Source organism: Cyanistes caeruleus, chromosome 5 (assembly GCF_971803275.1).
Source record: "Cyanistes caeruleus chromosome 5, bCyaCae1.hap1.1, whole genome shotgun sequence".
Lineage (NCBI taxonomy): Eukaryota > Metazoa > Chordata > Aves > Passeriformes > Paridae > Cyanistes > Cyanistes caeruleus.
The window spans coordinates 9,634,954-9,652,525 of NC_141705.1; the positions used below are offsets into that span (position 1 = coordinate 9,634,954).

A 17,572-nucleotide genomic window follows, 5' to 3' on the forward strand; every position below is an offset into this window, starting at 1 on the left:
TTTCCTGTTGTGATACTCTTCAGGTCCCTGTGTGGCTTTGAGGACCTTGCCTGAAGTGAATTGAGGGTGTTTCATTGTGAGATGTGACCGAAGGACGTGCAAGGTTAACTTCAGCTCTGGAGTGTCCAATTCTCTTTTGAAAATTACTTTTCACAGTCTAAATTTCACAGTCATTTAGAAGCTTTAGAAATTCCCCCCTTTGCTTGTCTCTGCCTTCTCCTTGTGTAAAATAGAGATTACAGTACCTTCAGGACCCACCATATGTTAAAGAAAGATTTGTGATTCTCTGAAGGACAGCAGGCTGAGCATTGAGTGTTAACTTGCTAATGGAAAAGTTGGGCAGATGAGAAAAGTTGGGAAAAATGAAACCTGCTGGTGCCCTGGGTGAAACTTGAATGACTTTTAAAGAGACATCTTTTGTTGGCAGTGGTGAGATGTGCAGATGAGAGTGTCTGTCGTATCCTTTAGGCTTCAAGTGAGCAGCTGTGTTTCCAGCACACAGGAAAGAGTTTGTTGAAGGCTTATGGGCTGATTCAGGTTAATTATGATGGGAATGGGGAAGGCCTTTGTTGGTGCAGTTTGAAAGGCTAGAGTTTGAAAACTAAACCAAACCCACCTTGTGAGACCTTTTCAGGATACCCCTGGAAGAGCATGGGTGACCCTTCTGGGCTGCTACGAGCTGTCTCCTCACTCCCCTCCCCACCTGGTGCCTTGTCCTGCCAAACTCTCTCTCCCCAGATGTGAAGTTCTGCTCTGGGTCAGTGATCTGCTGTGAGGAGTCCTGTGTTGACTTGAAGGCTCATGGAGGATCTTCTGTTCCGAGGACAGCAGGTACTGAAGCTTCTCTTCCGCACCATAAAGTTCTTAAAGTTGCAAAACTGTAAAAAAATGCGAGTTTGTGTGTTGAGCCTGTGCTTTCCTCCTGCTCCTCTGAAAAACTGGGGAAGGAAATGGAGCAAAGTGGTTCAGGGCTGGAACTTCTGAGTGTGTAGAAGTGCTGTGTTGTCTCCTCAGCCAGAGGAGGTCAAGCTGGGCACTGTTTCAGTCCCTTCACAGGCTGGAACCTCCTGGGCACAGGAGCCCCTGATGTCACATCTGCTCTCTGTGATCACTGACCTGAGTTTTCACAGGGTTTAACTGGTCAGTGCTTTATCCTTGAACCTTTTGATTCCTTCTGATACACTGGCTCTGGGGGTGCTCTGTGGATGGTCCATTTCAGAGATTTTAGCCAGTACGCTGGAGAGGTGTATTTTAAAATGTGCTTTTTTTCTTCATAGTTTTAAGAGTCCAGCAACTTTTTGTGCCTCATGGGGGGACAAGCGTTCTTGCAGCTCCATATTGGACTTAATATTTCCCCAAGCTTTTACCTGCACAATTCCCTGATGAGATTACTGCTTTAAAGACAGGCAAAGTAATTTCGTTTTTCGGTGATCCTTATGTAACACTACAGAACACAGAAAAACAACTTGTGGAGTCCAAGCATGGTTTTGATTTTTGGTTTTGTCCTGAGATGGTGCAGTCTGTAAGGACATGCAATGCATTTCTGAGTTATTGGAGGGCAAATACGATGCTCTTCCACTTTGTGAGGTTTAATGTGGCTGTAGAGACCTTTCCCTGGGCCTGGTCTTGCTTCAGCTGTTCTTTCTTTTCCTATTCCAAGACTTACGTTGGAATAGTTACTGTTAGAAAGCAACCAGGTAAAATAATGTGAATGTGTGTATATATACATGTGTATAAAGACTGTGTGTATTTATATGTGCGTGTATAAATAAATAGCGACACAGATGCTGGCTCTGTCAAGTTCAAATGAAAACAAATTCACAAGATTTGCTTACAGTTTTACTGTGGTTTCATACTGAATTGAGCAATTGGGAATGAAAGAGGGTTGATTTTTTTACCATTTCTGAGTGCACTGCAATCATATTATGCTAATAATCTAAACCAAAGCTGATCTTGCTTTCTTGTATTGCAGCACGTTGAAAGTAGTGAGAGGCATCTAAATTATCTTAAAAGTGAGAGTGGTTCCAGAAACTTTGACTGATTCCAGAAACTCACACTGACTGTAGTATTTTAAATGCTTAGATGGGAACTTGTATGTGATGCCTGCCTTAAGGAGTTCTCACTTGTAAGATAAAAACAACATAGGGAGGCAGAGTAGAATATAGCACAAAAATGTTTCTAAAACATTTACAGTGATGAGATGTATAAAATACTCTCAAAATAATCCTTATAGTTGTGGTAACCAATATTCAGGGTTCTCTTCTGCTTTTACAGTAGAAGAGGCTTGAAAATGTGTAGTTTTTTCAAAGCAAACACTAGTAAGTGTAAGTGTGATTCTGCTTTTGGGACCATGAATTTTATTACTGAGTGAAGCGTCTGGTTCTGCCATTCCAGGGGGTGTTTTCAGTTGCTTCAAAACAAAAAAAAAGGTTTTTGGACCTTTCTTTCAGCTTTCATATCTGGATAAATGACTCCTTTAACCCTGCAAGGCACTGCAGAAAAAGTACATTAATTTTTTTCATCTGGGGGTCTGCCATGCCCCAGTGGTTATGGCTTTTACCCCGAGGCTGGAGGAAGCCTGGATGTCAATTGTTGTTATCTGATAGCTGTGTACAATACCCAGAGAGGCTCTGGGTGGATCAGAGGTCAGGAATGAAGCTACAGATCAGTCTATGGAAGAATTTGGCTATTGTGGAAGCAGGTTAAAGCAGGGATCAACACAAGCTACAGTGGTCTGGTAATTGGTGGCTGCTTGTGGTATTCTCCAGATTTCAGGCAGAGAAGATCAGAGAATTCTGCAGGAATATTTTGTGTAACATCAAACAGCTCTTGTCAGACTTGCTCCTTTGTTTTCAGGAAGGCAGAATGTTATTTTGGAAAACACTTATCGCCATTTTGTTAAGCTGGTTTTTACAGCCAGAAGAAATGGATGAAGGTTGGTCTTGTCTCACTTATAGAGAATGTCTGAAGCCCTTGTTTCTCACATGTGTGTTGGATTGTCCAGTCACTCCAGCTTGTGTTCAGTGGTCCTGCCAGATCAGCACTTCACTTAAGTTCTCCTTAATGGATTCGCAAAAAGTGATAAAACACTCCAGAAGAGGCCTCAAGGAATGATTAGTTTAATCTTCAATTAGTTCCTGCTGAGACTTGATGAGAAATCATTTGACAGAGGAGGCATGAGCTTTAATATAATCTGCCTGTCCAGTTACCATGAAGTGCAGTGTGCAGAGAGGAAAGAAGCTGCAAATGGAGAAAACCATGACACAAGCATTGAATGTTTTAGACTGATGCATTTTTGGTCTGCTTGAGTGGCTTCAGCCACTGGGATATTGCTACCAGGCATTAAAGTCAGCGTGGGGAATATTTTCATCTGTATGGCTGGTGAGATGCTGACAAGAGGCAGTTGTGTTTTTTCTGCCCGTGCTTGGCAAGGTTTGTGGATCAGGCTGTTGAGCTCTTTTAAAATCACAGCAAAAGAGGAGCTAAATCCAGTCCAAGTAGTTTTTACAATAAGGGGAGTGAGGTGGGGGGAGAAGAGGGCTGACTTTTTAAGTCCTTTGGAGTTGGCCAATTGCCTCTAATAGCAGTTGCACAAGAGTGCCTCCCCTGAGAAACACTGTGTCCTGTTTGCACAGAGAATGGAAAACACTGGCCACTAAAAGAGAATGAGACACTGTGCTGTGAACTGGTTTGATTTGCTGTAAATTGTTTAGTCTCATTTCTCTGCAATCAGATGGTGGTTCCTTGTTTCTTTGTTTAGGTCCCTTGTCCTACAGTCATGAAATCTGTGTTTGGTAACAAAAGAATCCAAACTTTCTGAGCACTTGAAGACTTGCTAAGAACATGGGGATCTTTCTGGCTATACAGAAATCTGTCAGCTGAATGATCAGGGATGAAATAAAATTAGAATTCCCTGGTGCCATTCACATCTGCCATGGACTCCCTTCAGACAACTTGTCTGTACTTGCATCTTCATGGTGAGTGTCTCCTGCATCTGTGTGTTTTTAGGTTCCATGCACTTCAGGTCTGCTCTTCCCCCTCAAACACCCCAGTTAGGTTTCTTATTTAAGCTCTATATACCTGGTCCCCTATGAAGCCCAGCTGCAAATAGGTTCAGCTCTTCAGTACCGAAAATCTGGTCCATAGCTCTTCAGTTTTGTTACTCTTCAGAAAAATCTTTGCTGACTTACTGGAGGCAGCTTTTCTGCCAAAAAGAAGTAATTTGAGTGCTTGCTAATCTGCTACAGGTGAACTGAGGCCAGTTAATCCATAATTTAAATTAATCTTTTTGATTGCACTTGCATGATTGACTCAGCTGAGAAATGGATGATGGCAGATACACTCCTTTTGGTGCAGTCTTAGCTTTGCTTGCATCCAGATGTGCATCAGGGGAAGTTCAGACTGGACATTAGAAAAGGGATTCTTCACTGAGAGGGTGGTCAGTCACTGAACAGGCTCCAGAAAAGTGGTCATGGCACTAAGCCTGACTGAGTTCATAGAGTGTCTGGACGATGCTCTTGGCTATATGGCTCAGTTTTTGGTAGTCCTCTGAATAGCAGGGAGTTGAAAATCCTGATGGGCCCTTCCCCAGTCGAGACAGTCTATAATTCTGTGAATAACCACACTGCAGTGGGTATTTCTAGCCAAGCAAATGATGCTGTTTTCCCTGCACAGGCCTAAACTTGGGGCACATCCTCTGGGCTACAACAATGAATGCCACCTTGAAATAAAAGCACCCAACAAGATTTTAAAACCACTGGTGGTACTGGACAGCTGGTCTTGAACCTGGAGAAGTTTGCATCCGAATGTGGTTTGTGGATGTGCATTAGTTCAGGAGAACTTACCAAAGGAGGCAGATGGGCTCCTGTGCCAGCTGGGAAATGTGTCCTTGGGCTGATGGGTTTGCTGGCAGCATTGCACTGCAGCCAAGAGAGGATGCAAGGACACACTCCTTGGTTTAGATTTAGTCAGAACAATGCAAGATAATGCCTGGATCAGAGGGGCATTTTAAGGCTGGAATATAAACTGAAGCCTGGTGGGTGGAAAGTGATTGGAGCAGAGGAGTGTGTGATAAATAGCATAGAGCCAATGTGAGGGGAAAACAGCTGGAGGAAGCCAGGAGTCAATGAGGAACATAACAGCACTTGCAGTCCAGGCTTACAGTGAAGGCAGCGAGGGGAGATGTTGGGTCCTGAGACAGAAGGCTGGCTGGAGGGGCACACTTGGATGTGAGAGGGGTAGATGGTCCCTCCTGGCTGTCCCTGGGATGACCAAGGAACAAGACTATCTTTTAACCAAGAAGGATTGATGGCTTAAGTTTTAGCTTTTCTATTTTCCAGATTCTGTACTGTATTAGAATGTAACTCTGAAGTTCATATAAAGTGTTAGCAAGTTTTCCTCACAGTTTATTTAGACAAAACAATCCTTTTCCAGCCCAAGAATCAAGGACAACATTGTAGCTTCAGGCCTAAAAAGTATAAATAACAGCAAACTGAGGAGAGCAGTCCGGGAGGATGTGACTTCATAACCTGAAGCTGTAACTGGACAATTAACCCCAGTATGTAAATGGACCAAAACTTTTATAAAAGTGTGGAAATGTGTGACCTGTGGTCCATCTTGGGTGTAGCCTCGGCCAGGCTCTTGTACTGCCCAAGCTGTATCCTTTGAGGGCCTTTTTAATACATTCCCAATTTATTCCTTTAACACTGTCTAGCCTCTGTTCTGGGTAGACTCTCCAGGCATCAGAATCACAGGACCCCAAATACTGCAAACCTCTCTGCTAAAAGAGGCAAAGTTACACATGCATATTGCAATAAACCTTTCTACGCTGAGATGGGTCCTGCCTATCCTCCTGCCTATCCCAAGAGCTGAGAGTTGATGCTTAAGTTCCCAATCCTGTGTTTGTCTGGAGATGCTGCCCAGTGTCGTAGTAGCTGAATTTGTGGATCATCTGCACAGAGGCAGAACTCATCCTTTTGGGGCAAGGATTTGCAAACACAGACCACATAGGACTTCATGGGCCCCATCAGTAGCTCTTAGGGAACTTCACTCTCCTGAAACAGTTTGAGCATTGGGAATAAAGTGTAGTTCACTTGTGACATGGATATGCTTCCAATGTAAGGACATGGATGCTGTGGGATGGGTGATTTTGCTGTCAGCCCATCCCAGAAATGGTATCTGCCTGTTTTTATGGTCTCAACTTCCACTAACAGCCACTGAAGCAGATATGCTTATTTTCTGTCACAGCAGGAGGGTGCTGGTGAATTTGGTGTTACTCACCTTTATAGCAGCTCTCAGATGAGGCAGGCTTTTAAGTATACTTTCAAGAGTACTGTCTGAGCTTCATAGGTTGCAACACTTTTCTTGAATTCCCGTTCCTGAGGCTGCCTTGCAGTAATACCCAAAACACCATTTACATTTTAGTATTTAAATCTTTTATGAACTGATATGAAAATCTCCAGCGCCCTAAATATTTTATCTGAAATATTTTTTTAAAAATCTTTAAGTTTCCCTCTGAGGGGCTCCAGAGCTGACTGAACCCTTGTTAGGGGAAAGAGCTGCAACTGGGGGTAGCCTTGGGTCCCCAAGCAGAGACGCAAGATAGGCAGGAGCTTTTCTGCCTTTCTCCATTTGGCAGACATCTTTGGATTTGAATGCATTTTATTTTGAAGCCGTGTGGGTGATTAACATGCAGAAGAGCAGGAGCTAATCCCATGGCTGTCCCCCCAGCCGGAGGGAGGTTCTGCCCGCGGCTGGGCTGCAGGGTGCCCTGGGCAGGGATGACAAGGGGCTGCTCCGGCCTCGCCCTGTGCCAGCCTTGGCGGGGAGGCAGGGGCAGGCGGTGCGGGGATGCAAACAGCTGTGCGGTGGATGCAGCAGGCTGCCAAGCCAGTAGCAGGCTGTGAGCAGCGAGGCCGGGCTTCTGGCAGCGAATTGCCAGCAACTTGCGCTGCAGTTCCTCTGAGGCTGCTGGAAAAGGGCCCGCAGCGCCGTTCCCTGCGGAGGAGCAGCGGGCTGGAAGGCGCTGGGCACAGAGCCCCGGCAGCAGCCCCGCTCCGGGGCTGCCCCTCGCTCGGGATCCGCATGGATCACCCCTCTGGCCATGCTCTGAACGCCACCGCCTCTCCCCCTGCAGTCAGCGAGGGCGGCCGAGCAGCGCTGGCTCTGCCGGGGCGCAGGCGATGCGCACAGCGGAGCCGCTCGCCTGTCCTGTCCTGCCGGGACACGGCTGCTCCCTCCTGCCCTGCTGAGTCACGGCACCGGCACACGGGGTACACTGCTCTTCTTGTGCCGTACATCTCAAATCCAAACTGGATTAATTCACGCTTTGTGTCTAAAGCGGAGCGTTTAGGACAGGTTCTCGGGGGAATTTGCTTCTGGAAGAGCAATGTTTGCACAGCGTTGTAGGAGCAGTTTTTGATGAATCAGACACTTTTCAGCATGAAACTTGCTCAAATGTGCTAAAAACCGAACAGGGCAGGGGGACTTATTGACTAACCCCTGTAAGCAGGGCCAAAATAATTTCTTTCAAGTGGGATTTGGGAAACCATTCAATGGGAACTGAGCGATTTTCATTGTAATACGATTTATTGCTTGTTTGCCAGAAAAAGGAGTATGTCTGATACTACGTACTGCAGAGTTGTTCCATATGCTAAGGACCTTCAAATTATTTCTTAAGAGGAAATCCAGGAAATTCTCTGTTTGTTATAAATGGAGTATGACACATGTAGAATTGATGTGCTTTGCTTTCAATATTATATAACTAAATATTTAATAATATGGCCTGTCTTTTCCTGTATGCTTGAAAATTTAGGAACATGTGTGACTCAAAGTCCATCTAGTTTGGCATCCTGCCTGCATAATATTGTAAGTGCCAGACGTTTGGGCAGTGATTACTTGTACCTTCTGGACATAAGGGAATTTTTTTTCCCTCTCCAATATGCTAAACTAAGGTCTGCAGCACAAGTGTCTGTGATTCTGCTAAACTTAAAATAATAAAGTAATTAAAAAAAAAATCTCAGTATTGTAATTTTTAATCTAATTACTATGAACATATCAATCTGTACCTGGTTTCTCCAAACAGTGAGTTCTCTGGGTTCCCTGCAGTCCATGAGCTCCTTCTTCTAAAGCCCCATGTAATTCCAGTTCTCCCCCTTGCCTGCTAATACTTCCTGATCTGACCACAAAAACTGCTGAAGCCTCATTTCCCAGCTTGTCTGCATTCACCTCGCTGTCTCTCGCCATCCTCTCTCCAACTGAATGTCGGTGCAAAGCTGGCTTCCATGGTTACTACTAAAATAGGCAAAGGAGATATTTTTGGTCAGAATCTGCCAGTTCAGCAAGATCAAAATGCTTTTGGGAAATGTTCTGAATACAGTGATATTTAAGCAGGACGCTTCTTGCAAAATAAAATAAAAAACCTCTCCAGCTTCCTCTGGCTCACCTGCACCTTCCCTGAATACAGGGCTCCTCCTGATCTGTCCAGTGCCCTGCTCCACCATCAGGGAGACCTGTCACTCAGACAGCCCCGTGGCAGGGTGTTTGTGTGGAAACATTCATTTTATCTTGTCTTTGTTCTAAGTGTTTTGTCATACCAAAATCTTCTCTGCCCCATGTCAGCCAGGATGCCTTCCCTTCAGCCAGCCTCCTCCACAGCACCCATTTCTGTTGTCAGAATTCTGGGCAGGTGTTATACATTTTAGATGTACATAAAAACTATCCAACCATGCAATGGCCTTTGCTCAGTGATGTGTTGCTGGCACTTGTCCCTTCTGGTCTCTCCTGTATATATCTCGAGACACCTACTGTTTTTCCTCAGCCTGAATAATTTTTTTTTGTTCTGTATTTGTAAAAGACCCTCCTGCAGTTTTGATAGCTCTGGGCTTCCTTTGCAAATGCTGCTGTGCTGTTAAAATTCCCTCACAGGCAGTAGGGTGGCATGAGCTGTGTCTGTGTGCAGTTCCACAACACTGACATGATGGCTCTGTGCTCACAGCCCTGTGGTTTCCTGTTGCTTCTGAGCCTTTACAAACCCCCATGACCCCATCACCCAAGGGGACTGGCAGTCTGAACAGTGCAAAGATCTCACTGGAGTTCCTAAGCCAGGCACCACTGCCTGCAAGGTGCTTCCCTACCTCTGCATGAGCACCTTCTTTCCAGAACTCTTCTGAGCACAGCAGCTTCATTGTTGGTTTTATGGAGGAGAAAAAAGGGCAGCTTCTCCTCCTGATCAACTGTCCCAGCCTATCTTCTCTGGCCAAGATGTTCAGAAGTACTAGAAGAATATTTCCTCTCCCACAGAGTATTTCACAGAGTATTTCTTGTCTCACAGAGGATGAGGATGATAGTATCACCTAAGGACCATGAGTTGGAAGGGATCTACACAGATCCACTCCAGCACATGGATGTCCTTCCTGTCTGCCAGGGCACTGCTGACTCCTATTCAACTTGTCATGGGCCAGGACTCCTGAGTCCTTTTTCACAGTTGCTGCTCTCCAGTGTCTTGTTCCCCAGCCTCTCTGTACTGGCATTGCATTTAATCTGACTGCAGTAGGCAGCAGTCAGAGATACTAAACCCATAATTCTCTTCTAGCCCAGTGGATAGGGAAGCGTGGGGCAGGAGTATCCCCTCACAATCCAAACTCCAAATGATTTTAGACAAACACATACACAGCACTGCACCCTTTTAAGCAGCGTTATCAAGGTGTGTCTGCACTGAAATTCCCAGAGAATGAACACATGCTCTGCAGTCACTATCCAGTTCCAAGATTTGTTATTACCCACATGTATAAGCTCCTGGTGGGCTGGACCAGAGGATTGCAAGGAGTGGTGACCAGCCTGTTCTTTGGACAATCTCGCTTTTAACAGCTTGCCCCAAACACAAAGGGTGAAAGCAGTGTTGTTTGGTGTTTGGTTTTGTTTGTTTGTTTTTTTCTTTCTGTTTTGTGTAATCAAGACATTACAAAATAGTTTACTGAGGTACCCATGTGTTGAAGGGTGGGACCTGTGTCTTTGAGGGGTGATGCTCCTTCAGCAGGAAACCCCTCCTCCTGGTGTCACTGTTCCAAGTTGCTGCCTAAAAGGGTGTTTGCTGCCAGTTGATATCAAGATTCTCCTGAACCAAAGCTAATGTTCTTCCATTTCTAAGCATCCTTGTAGGCATCCTGTGTGTCAGCATCCCTGTAGACAGCTCCCATGGGGATTTCAGACACAGAAGTATATTTAGGAGAAGCTGGAGAAATCTCTTGTATCCAAGTGGAATAAATTCTGATTTGCCCAGAAGTTTCTGCCTGACTTCTACCACAGTCCCCACCAGCAGGATTGGACATGCTCTTCTGTAATCACAATGTAAGGGCTCAGTTAGTGGGCTGGGTCTGGTGCTTGAGTGACTGGAGCCGTTATTCCCCTGCAGGCACAGGGGAAAACACCATCCCCTAAAACTTGGCTAAAGGAAGTTTTATTTGGCATGCATGAGCCCATCCTTGCAAAGCTGAAGGCTGTACACACAGTCAGTTAGCACAGATCACCTGAGGTTTAGTCAACAGATATGTAAGGATTAATGGAGTTATCTAAACTCTGTGAGAGCAGTATTTAGAGGGGAACTTCATTAGATCCACAGCTGCAAATTATAAACCCTTCTAGCCTGTTTGAGGTTTGTTATCTTTAGAGATCACCATGAAAAGTGGAACAGCTGTGAGAGCTATTATTCAAGCTGATATATAATGATTGCAAAAAAGGTAGGGTGTTTAGACAGATGATATGAAGAACAGATTTGCAAGAGGATCATTAAATTCATGTTCCTCTGAGGTGGTGTGCATTGAGAGGAAAGGCACAAGTGAGATACTCAAGAACAGTGAAGTGTTCACAAGAGTATCTTCTGAACTTGTCACAGCAGTGCCCATAAGAGGAAGGACCGGGGTGAGCAGGAGAGTGGAGAACAACTTTCCCCTACAGATTGAAGTCACATACAAAGGTGTACCCATTAGCCCTGCTATGTATATCATTGGTTTGTGAGACTTAATACCCTTATTGTATTGAGGAGAACAGTTGCAGCTTCAGCTCCTTGCGTGGTGCTCGGTGCCAGGTTGGTCCTTGGTCTGGAGGGAGCTGGTGCTGGAGGACTGCCATCAGTGTCAGAGGGGTGTGCAGGAGGGGTATCAGTGCCTTCAGGCAGGCAGAGCTGCAGCTTGTCATGTCAGCAGTTATTCTGGGCTCGGTGACCAGCCAGTCTTTGAGGCAGATGATAAATCTTGACTGGCCTCTAACCTGGGAGGGGCAAGAAGCAGCTGAATGCTAATAGAGTTTCTCCTCCTGGTGCCCCCATCCTGGGCAGGGTCTGCTCTTGCTGACACAGAGCTGCTCTTCCCCTGAAAGGTTTGCTGGTCCTGTCCTAGCTGTTCATCCCAACTCGGGGACCCAGACAAGGGCTCAGTGATGCCTAGGGACTGCACAGGTCTGCTGAACATCAGCAGAGAGGCACAGCTTGGTGAGGTGTATTTTCCCTCCCCTGGCTTTGGCAAAGAGTGCAGGAATTATTTGGGGATAAAAAAACTTCTCTTGCTTTCAGACCCACGTAGGAAAACAGTCACTTCATCAAGCACTTGGCACATGTGCTTTGGTGAGGCATGTGGGGTCTCCATAATTATTATCAACGACTTTTTCAGAGGAGGGGGTAGGACCTGAGTCCTTGAAGCTCAGATTCCCTTCAGGTGCTGAAGGAGGGGAATAAGAGACGTATTATTAGAAAGCATTTCTTTTATATAACAGATGTTAAATAGCACTATACCACTATATCAGTCTGTCAAGTACACTAATAGGAAACAGCATATAGAAAAGTTGAGATGTGAATTTCACAGGGAAACAACTGCCCCCCTCCTGCGGGATCCCGGGGTCTGGGGGCCAGCGTGGAGCACAAGGAGCAGCTGCACATATGCCAGGCACATGTGGATGGAGAGGGGAAGGAATAGCTGTGGACTAGGACAGGAAAAACTTGGTGCAGCTGGAAAGGTTTTCACCCACACTGTCCTGCTTGTTGTACTTGAAACCGGATTAAAAATATCCTTAAAGCAGAGACCACACATATCTTTGGGTTTTGACAAGTTGTGTGTATCATACTATGGGTTTTAGTGGTGTTAATCGGCATTTTCACAACGTAGGTGGTTTAAAGTCTGAGGGAGAAAAACAAACCTCTAATGGATGATTAAAGGTTGAAAAGCAAGCCTGGCTTTACAGTGGCACATGTTAGTTCCAAGTTAGACCCAAGGCCATGGTATTTTCCTCTTGGATTCTGCGTTACTTCCTAAAACTTGTCCTGGTGATCCCCAGCTGGCTGCGACCACAGGCAGCTGAGGTTGGTATGGTTTCATGAAAAGAGCTGCCTGAAGCCCAAGGTTAGGTGATGGGAATTTCAAAACAAAACAATAAATTAATAAAATGAATGTGTCATCAGCTGATCCTCTTCTGACCACCATCTGTCCCCTGATCATGTGACGTCTCCCAGCTGGCCACCCAAGAGACAAACCATGCAAGATCATCACCACAACATATGCTGCTATTTACACATTTTTAAAGGTAATAGTTGCTAGGCTGTCATATTAGTAGTTAAAAGCAGTTATTTGGAAGCTAGGGGATTTTTTCTTTTTTTCTCTCCTTTTTATTTTTTCCCTTAGGAAGGCAGTGACTCAGCAGGTATATTTCTGGCAGAGATGTTCAGGGTTGGATCAGTGGAAGTTCCTATGTAAACTAGATGTAATTCTATCCCGCCCCCCCATACCCCCACCTTGTTCTATGGTATGCTGTTGTGCCTTTTGTAATATACAGTAGAATAAATAAAATAGAAAGAAGGCAATGGTCCCACAAATGTCACTAGTGTACCTTTTAGGAACATTATGTGCTCTCTTTGCCATCTCCAGGATGCAAACCAAGCCGTGCATTTTTAAACTATTGTTAAGATCAAGGATGTGGTTATGAGAAGACTTACAATTTATAGGATACTTAAGCATTAAGGATTGAGGCACAGAACATTTCCTGGGGATTAACGACTGACTGGGTGAGCCTCAGGCCATTAACCCCTGCCTGTCATTAATCTTCAGGAAATGCCCTGCAGTGAGGTCGTTATTGCTGAAACAGAAAAATAATAATAAGAAAGGTCTGTGTATTATTTATTTATATTTTACATAACACGGTTCTATTGGGACTGTAGGAAATGAACATCTTTCTGTTTAGCTGGTCGTACTGCTGGAATTAATGCAGTTCCTGCATCTCACTCTTTTGTGGAAGATTATTGTCAGGAGTGTAAGTGGGGCAGGATTTGGCCCACCGCTTGTATTGCAGTGTTTAATACAATGAATAAGCCCTGCTTCTCTGATATAACTGCTGGCACAATTTAGCCCTATATAAAAACCAGCTCAAAATGCTTGTTTTACAGCAAAGCAATTTATTCACAGTTCTAAGCATCTCACAGCCTTTTTTTAACTCGTTGAATAATCCTTTTAGGTTGCCCATAAAGCAGGTGAAATGCTTCTGCTGCAGTCCTAAGGCAGAACACAGGCTGCATAAATAGCATCTAAATTACTAGGAATACAAAATACACATACAGTAATACATACCTACAAAGGCAAATTCATACTGACAGGACTGCAGTGTGTGCTTATCAGCAGCAAAACATCTCGGGGAAAAAAAAAGTGTCTTTATATTGAAATTTTGTATATATTTCTCTCTATATAAACACTTAAATACTATTTTTTGCATGTTCTAAAGCCCAGATGCAGGCTCCTTTTTAATGAGCCTGCCTGCTTAAACATTTATTAGCTTAGAGATGTATAGTTTTCATAAAGCTGGCTGATTCTTTTTGCAGAATATCTTTGCAAAAAAAAAAAAGCTTTTTTTTTTTTTTTTTTTTTGTGTACATGGCCTCAGTCCTTGCAACCTCCTAGAGAGTCTGTCAAGGCACAACTTAAAAGCTCGTTCAGGCGACCATGACCCCCTGCTAGCAGATTGTCTGCCTAAAAGGTAAGGGAAAGCTAAAAAAGAAGTAGAAACTTAAAAGTAGCTTCTCAAAGGCTGCATAGATCTTTTTTTTGTTAAACCTAAAGTGTTTAAAAGCTTTAATATTGATGGCCTGTCAACTTTGTCCTGATTCTTTGGCTTTCAGTTAAAAGGTTTTTGTTGTTGTAGCTTATGCAGTTGCTCTGTTGCTATGGAAACGTGACATCAAAATGACGTTTCTCTGTTTAAAAGCTTTTAACTAAATTCCTGCCTGTCAGATGTAGGCCCCATTTTGTGCACTCAAGCTTCAAGCTGTTGCAAAAAGGTTTCATATGTTCTGTTGTCATTCAAATTCTTTATCCACATATGCATGTCTTGCACTACAAAAAACCTAAACTAAAAACTCAATCTATATTAAGTGTCCTCTTTTAAAACCCTTTTAGGTCAGTCAGCAATGGCTGCAGCAGAAATTCCCAGTTACATTGTCTCTTCTCAGACTGAGAAACACAGGAGGGCCAGAAACTGGACTGATGCAGAAATGAGAGGTTTAATGCTGGTTTGGGAAGAATTTTTTGATGAGCTGAAACAAACTAAAAGGAATGCCAAAGTTTATGAGAAAATGGCTAACAAACTCTTTGAAATGACTGGAGAAATTCGCCACGGAGAGGAAATAAAGATAAAAATTACAAATATGACATTCCAGTACAGGTAAGCTTCAGTTAATTCTTTTTATTTTAAGAGATTTTAGCAGGGACGGCGCAGTGATTTTTGCCTTTCAGAAAGAAGTCTCCTAGAGGAAATCTGTCGATAAAAGATTGAAGATTGTTCATATCGCTTTTAAAATTCTCTCTTGCCAATGCTGTTACGTCATTGTTAATTTGTCCCCCCCATTTCATGTCAAACTCTGGGACAACTTTGTTTCTTTAAAATTAGCTGGCATTGTTATGATGCAGAGGGATGGAAATGTATTTAATGGGGAAAAGAGATTTATTTTTTTTTTTGCTCTTTGCTGAGGGGACTGATTGTGTTAGCTTGGCAGCCAATTCCTTGCAGCGAAACTCCTGCAGTTTCAAGTGGCCACTGAGGATCGGAATTGCAAGGCAAAGTTAAAAAAAAAAAAAAAAAGGAAACTAGAACAGAATAATGTTTGGGGGGGGCTGATGCTCCTCGATTTTGGTCTCATGAGTTGAAGGGTTACACTTCACGGGGCCAAGAATAATTGAATGTCTTATTACTGAGTGACACACATTGCTATAATTATAAGCAGCAGCAGTGAAAGAACTATTATATCTGCAGAGAGAATCAATGTGCACCGTCAATACTGCTCCAAAGGAGTCGGGGGGAGGGCGGAGGTGTCTATGAGGGGATGATAAAGAACAGGCAAGCAGTCAGGAGGGGAAGTTGGCTTCAGAAAATGCGAGGCATTTGTGGATTTGTTGTTTGCAGAGATTTGTTGTTTGCGGGGAGAAAAATAATTAGAAATTAACAGAAATATTTTCTTCTTTTTTTTTTTTTTTTTTTTAATTCTTATCTCTGTGAAGCACAAAATGCCTCATACTGGAAATTCTGAGTGGTGATTTGAGCTAGGTGCTTGTAATGCAAGAAAATCAAATATGTGACTCTTTTATTTAATCTCTCCTCAAAGCTCATATTAATAATAAAAAAGGTTATTACAGCAGGCAACCATGTTAAAACTGCTCGCTTTTCTGTAAGGCACCCTTACTGTATTTAATGCAGAGACTGCTCATCAAATAGAAAACTAGGGAAAATCCTGTAAACCCCTTAACTTTGAATGTCCTTCTACATTTCTATGATCCACAAGCATAATGTTTAACATCATTTGCCATAATATTAAACCTGATGTTTTGTGGCAAATGCTAACGTCTCCAAAATGTTTTACCAACCCTGCTGTAATCTTCCTACAGTTTTCTTCACCCAGACTGGAGATGAAAAAGCTGAAAGTAAGATAAAATTTTGTCCAGCATCACCCAGCAATTCACACTCGGATGCAGATTTAGGAGTCGGGAGTTGCTGGCTACCAGGCTTTTGCTTAGTCTGCTAAATCTGCAGTCCTCCCTGCTGGGAATTGCATCTCGCGGCACTGAGATTTTACAGGTGTCTGTAGCAGCAACACTGCACGATAGTTAAGTGCCGTAATTGCCAAGTGGAATAGGTTATTTCTGTCAGCCTTTGTTCTAAATTTACAGTGTTGTCATCAATCAGAGAGTCTCATTTTTTTTCTAATTAATGTTTTTACTTTAAAGTTGCACTGGGGGGAGGGAAGAAATAAAATCACTCGCATACATGTACTGTTGTGTGTGTGTGAGAAACCGCACTTTTAAGAAATATCCTTCTATTTCTGTGAACTTCTAAGAATGCTTCTGTTGCATGTTGTCAATCTGCTTTTCTATTTTGCAGTGCATGGCAGCTCCCTGCTTATTGATTGAGATGCTAATTTAGGAGAGTTAAAAACTGCCTTGTGCTGTCACAGAGCTGTTTCATTTTGTGCTCTGGAATATAAAATGCATCTTCTTATTGTTTGCTCACACGCCTGTGTGCTTTGCTGTCAAGGTAAGGTGGTATGGAGAACAGGGACAAGCAGAAGCTGTTACTCACAATTTCTAGTTTTCTGGGTACTTTTTGGTGGTGTGTGAGGATAGGGAAGGTTGTGGTGAAACTGTAAATGACGTGAGTGGCCACCGACTGCTGGCTTTGCTGTGAGGCAGCTGAGTTTTCACCTGCATTTGGGTGCCTGCAGGACACTTGAGGAAGATGCTTTACATCAGTGTATTTCTGAGCATCATTGCTGCACTGTGGCACAAACTGGAAAAGAAGATCCTGAGAGTGGGAAAATGCTCTATTTTGGGACAATACTTTGTAATGACTATGCTGGGTTAGTGTAACTCTAACACTAGAGTGTGACAGGGAGAACAAAGCACCAGTACCAGGACTGGGGGTGGGGGGTGTTCTGCACCTAGGAGCTTATTTCTTCCCCCACTTCAGGATCCTGTACTTCTTTAAGCAACTCTGAACAGTGCTGCAGAGGTGGAGTGACCTCTACTCTCCCTTTAACAGTCAGAAATAAACTGCATTAAAATAATTACTCAGATCATATTATTTAGCTATGTGTTACAATTTCATAAAGGAACATAAAACCCCTGTCCTACAAATTACTACACATATGTATATGGATGAATACATATATGTGTATTTTTTTTCCATACAAAGAAAAAGCAGTACTTGACTATTTCTACTTGTCTTTTTAACCAAGTTCAGTTTTAAAAGTGCTGTCACTCCTGTGTCTTATCCCGGGACATCTGTTGAAACAGATATTGATGATCTGAAACATATAAGGTTCTGAAATAGAAAGCAGTGAACATGTTTATAATGGTGCTCTCCAGTTTGAGGATCCCATGGCATCCTAAGAGGCAGTTCAGTAAATATTATTTTCTTTATTCTGCTTAGTGCAAGCCATTCATTATGAGTAGGAGGTGCCCGAGTCAGACAAACATATATGTAAGTATGGAAGGAGTGTTTCTTGGCCAATAATTATCACAGTTGCTGCAGCAAGAGCAGCCTATATGGG

The 17,572-nt window shown here is 43.5% G+C and overlaps 1 protein-coding gene across 4 annotated transcripts in view; it reads left to right on the forward strand.

Moving 5' to 3' along the window:
• MSANTD1 (Myb/SANT DNA binding domain containing 1) overlaps positions 1-17,572 on the forward strand; it is a 45,088-nt gene that overhangs the window by 10,482 nt on the left and 17,034 nt on the right. The window contains exons 2-4 of one of the 4 annotated variants that reach the window (XM_086889515.1): positions 739-831; positions 13,918-14,010; positions 14,430-14,694. In XM_086889515.1, the coding sequence (XP_086745641.1) occupies positions 14,441-14,694 (254 nt within the window). In that variant the 5' untranslated portion in view covers positions 739-831; positions 13,918-14,010; positions 14,430-14,440. Of the gene's footprint in view, positions 1-634; positions 832-13,917; positions 14,011-14,279; positions 14,312-14,429; positions 14,695-17,572 lie in introns of those variants that run through there. The other 3 variants (XM_086889512.1, XM_023925586.2, XM_086889513.1) reach the window with 3 other exon arrangements.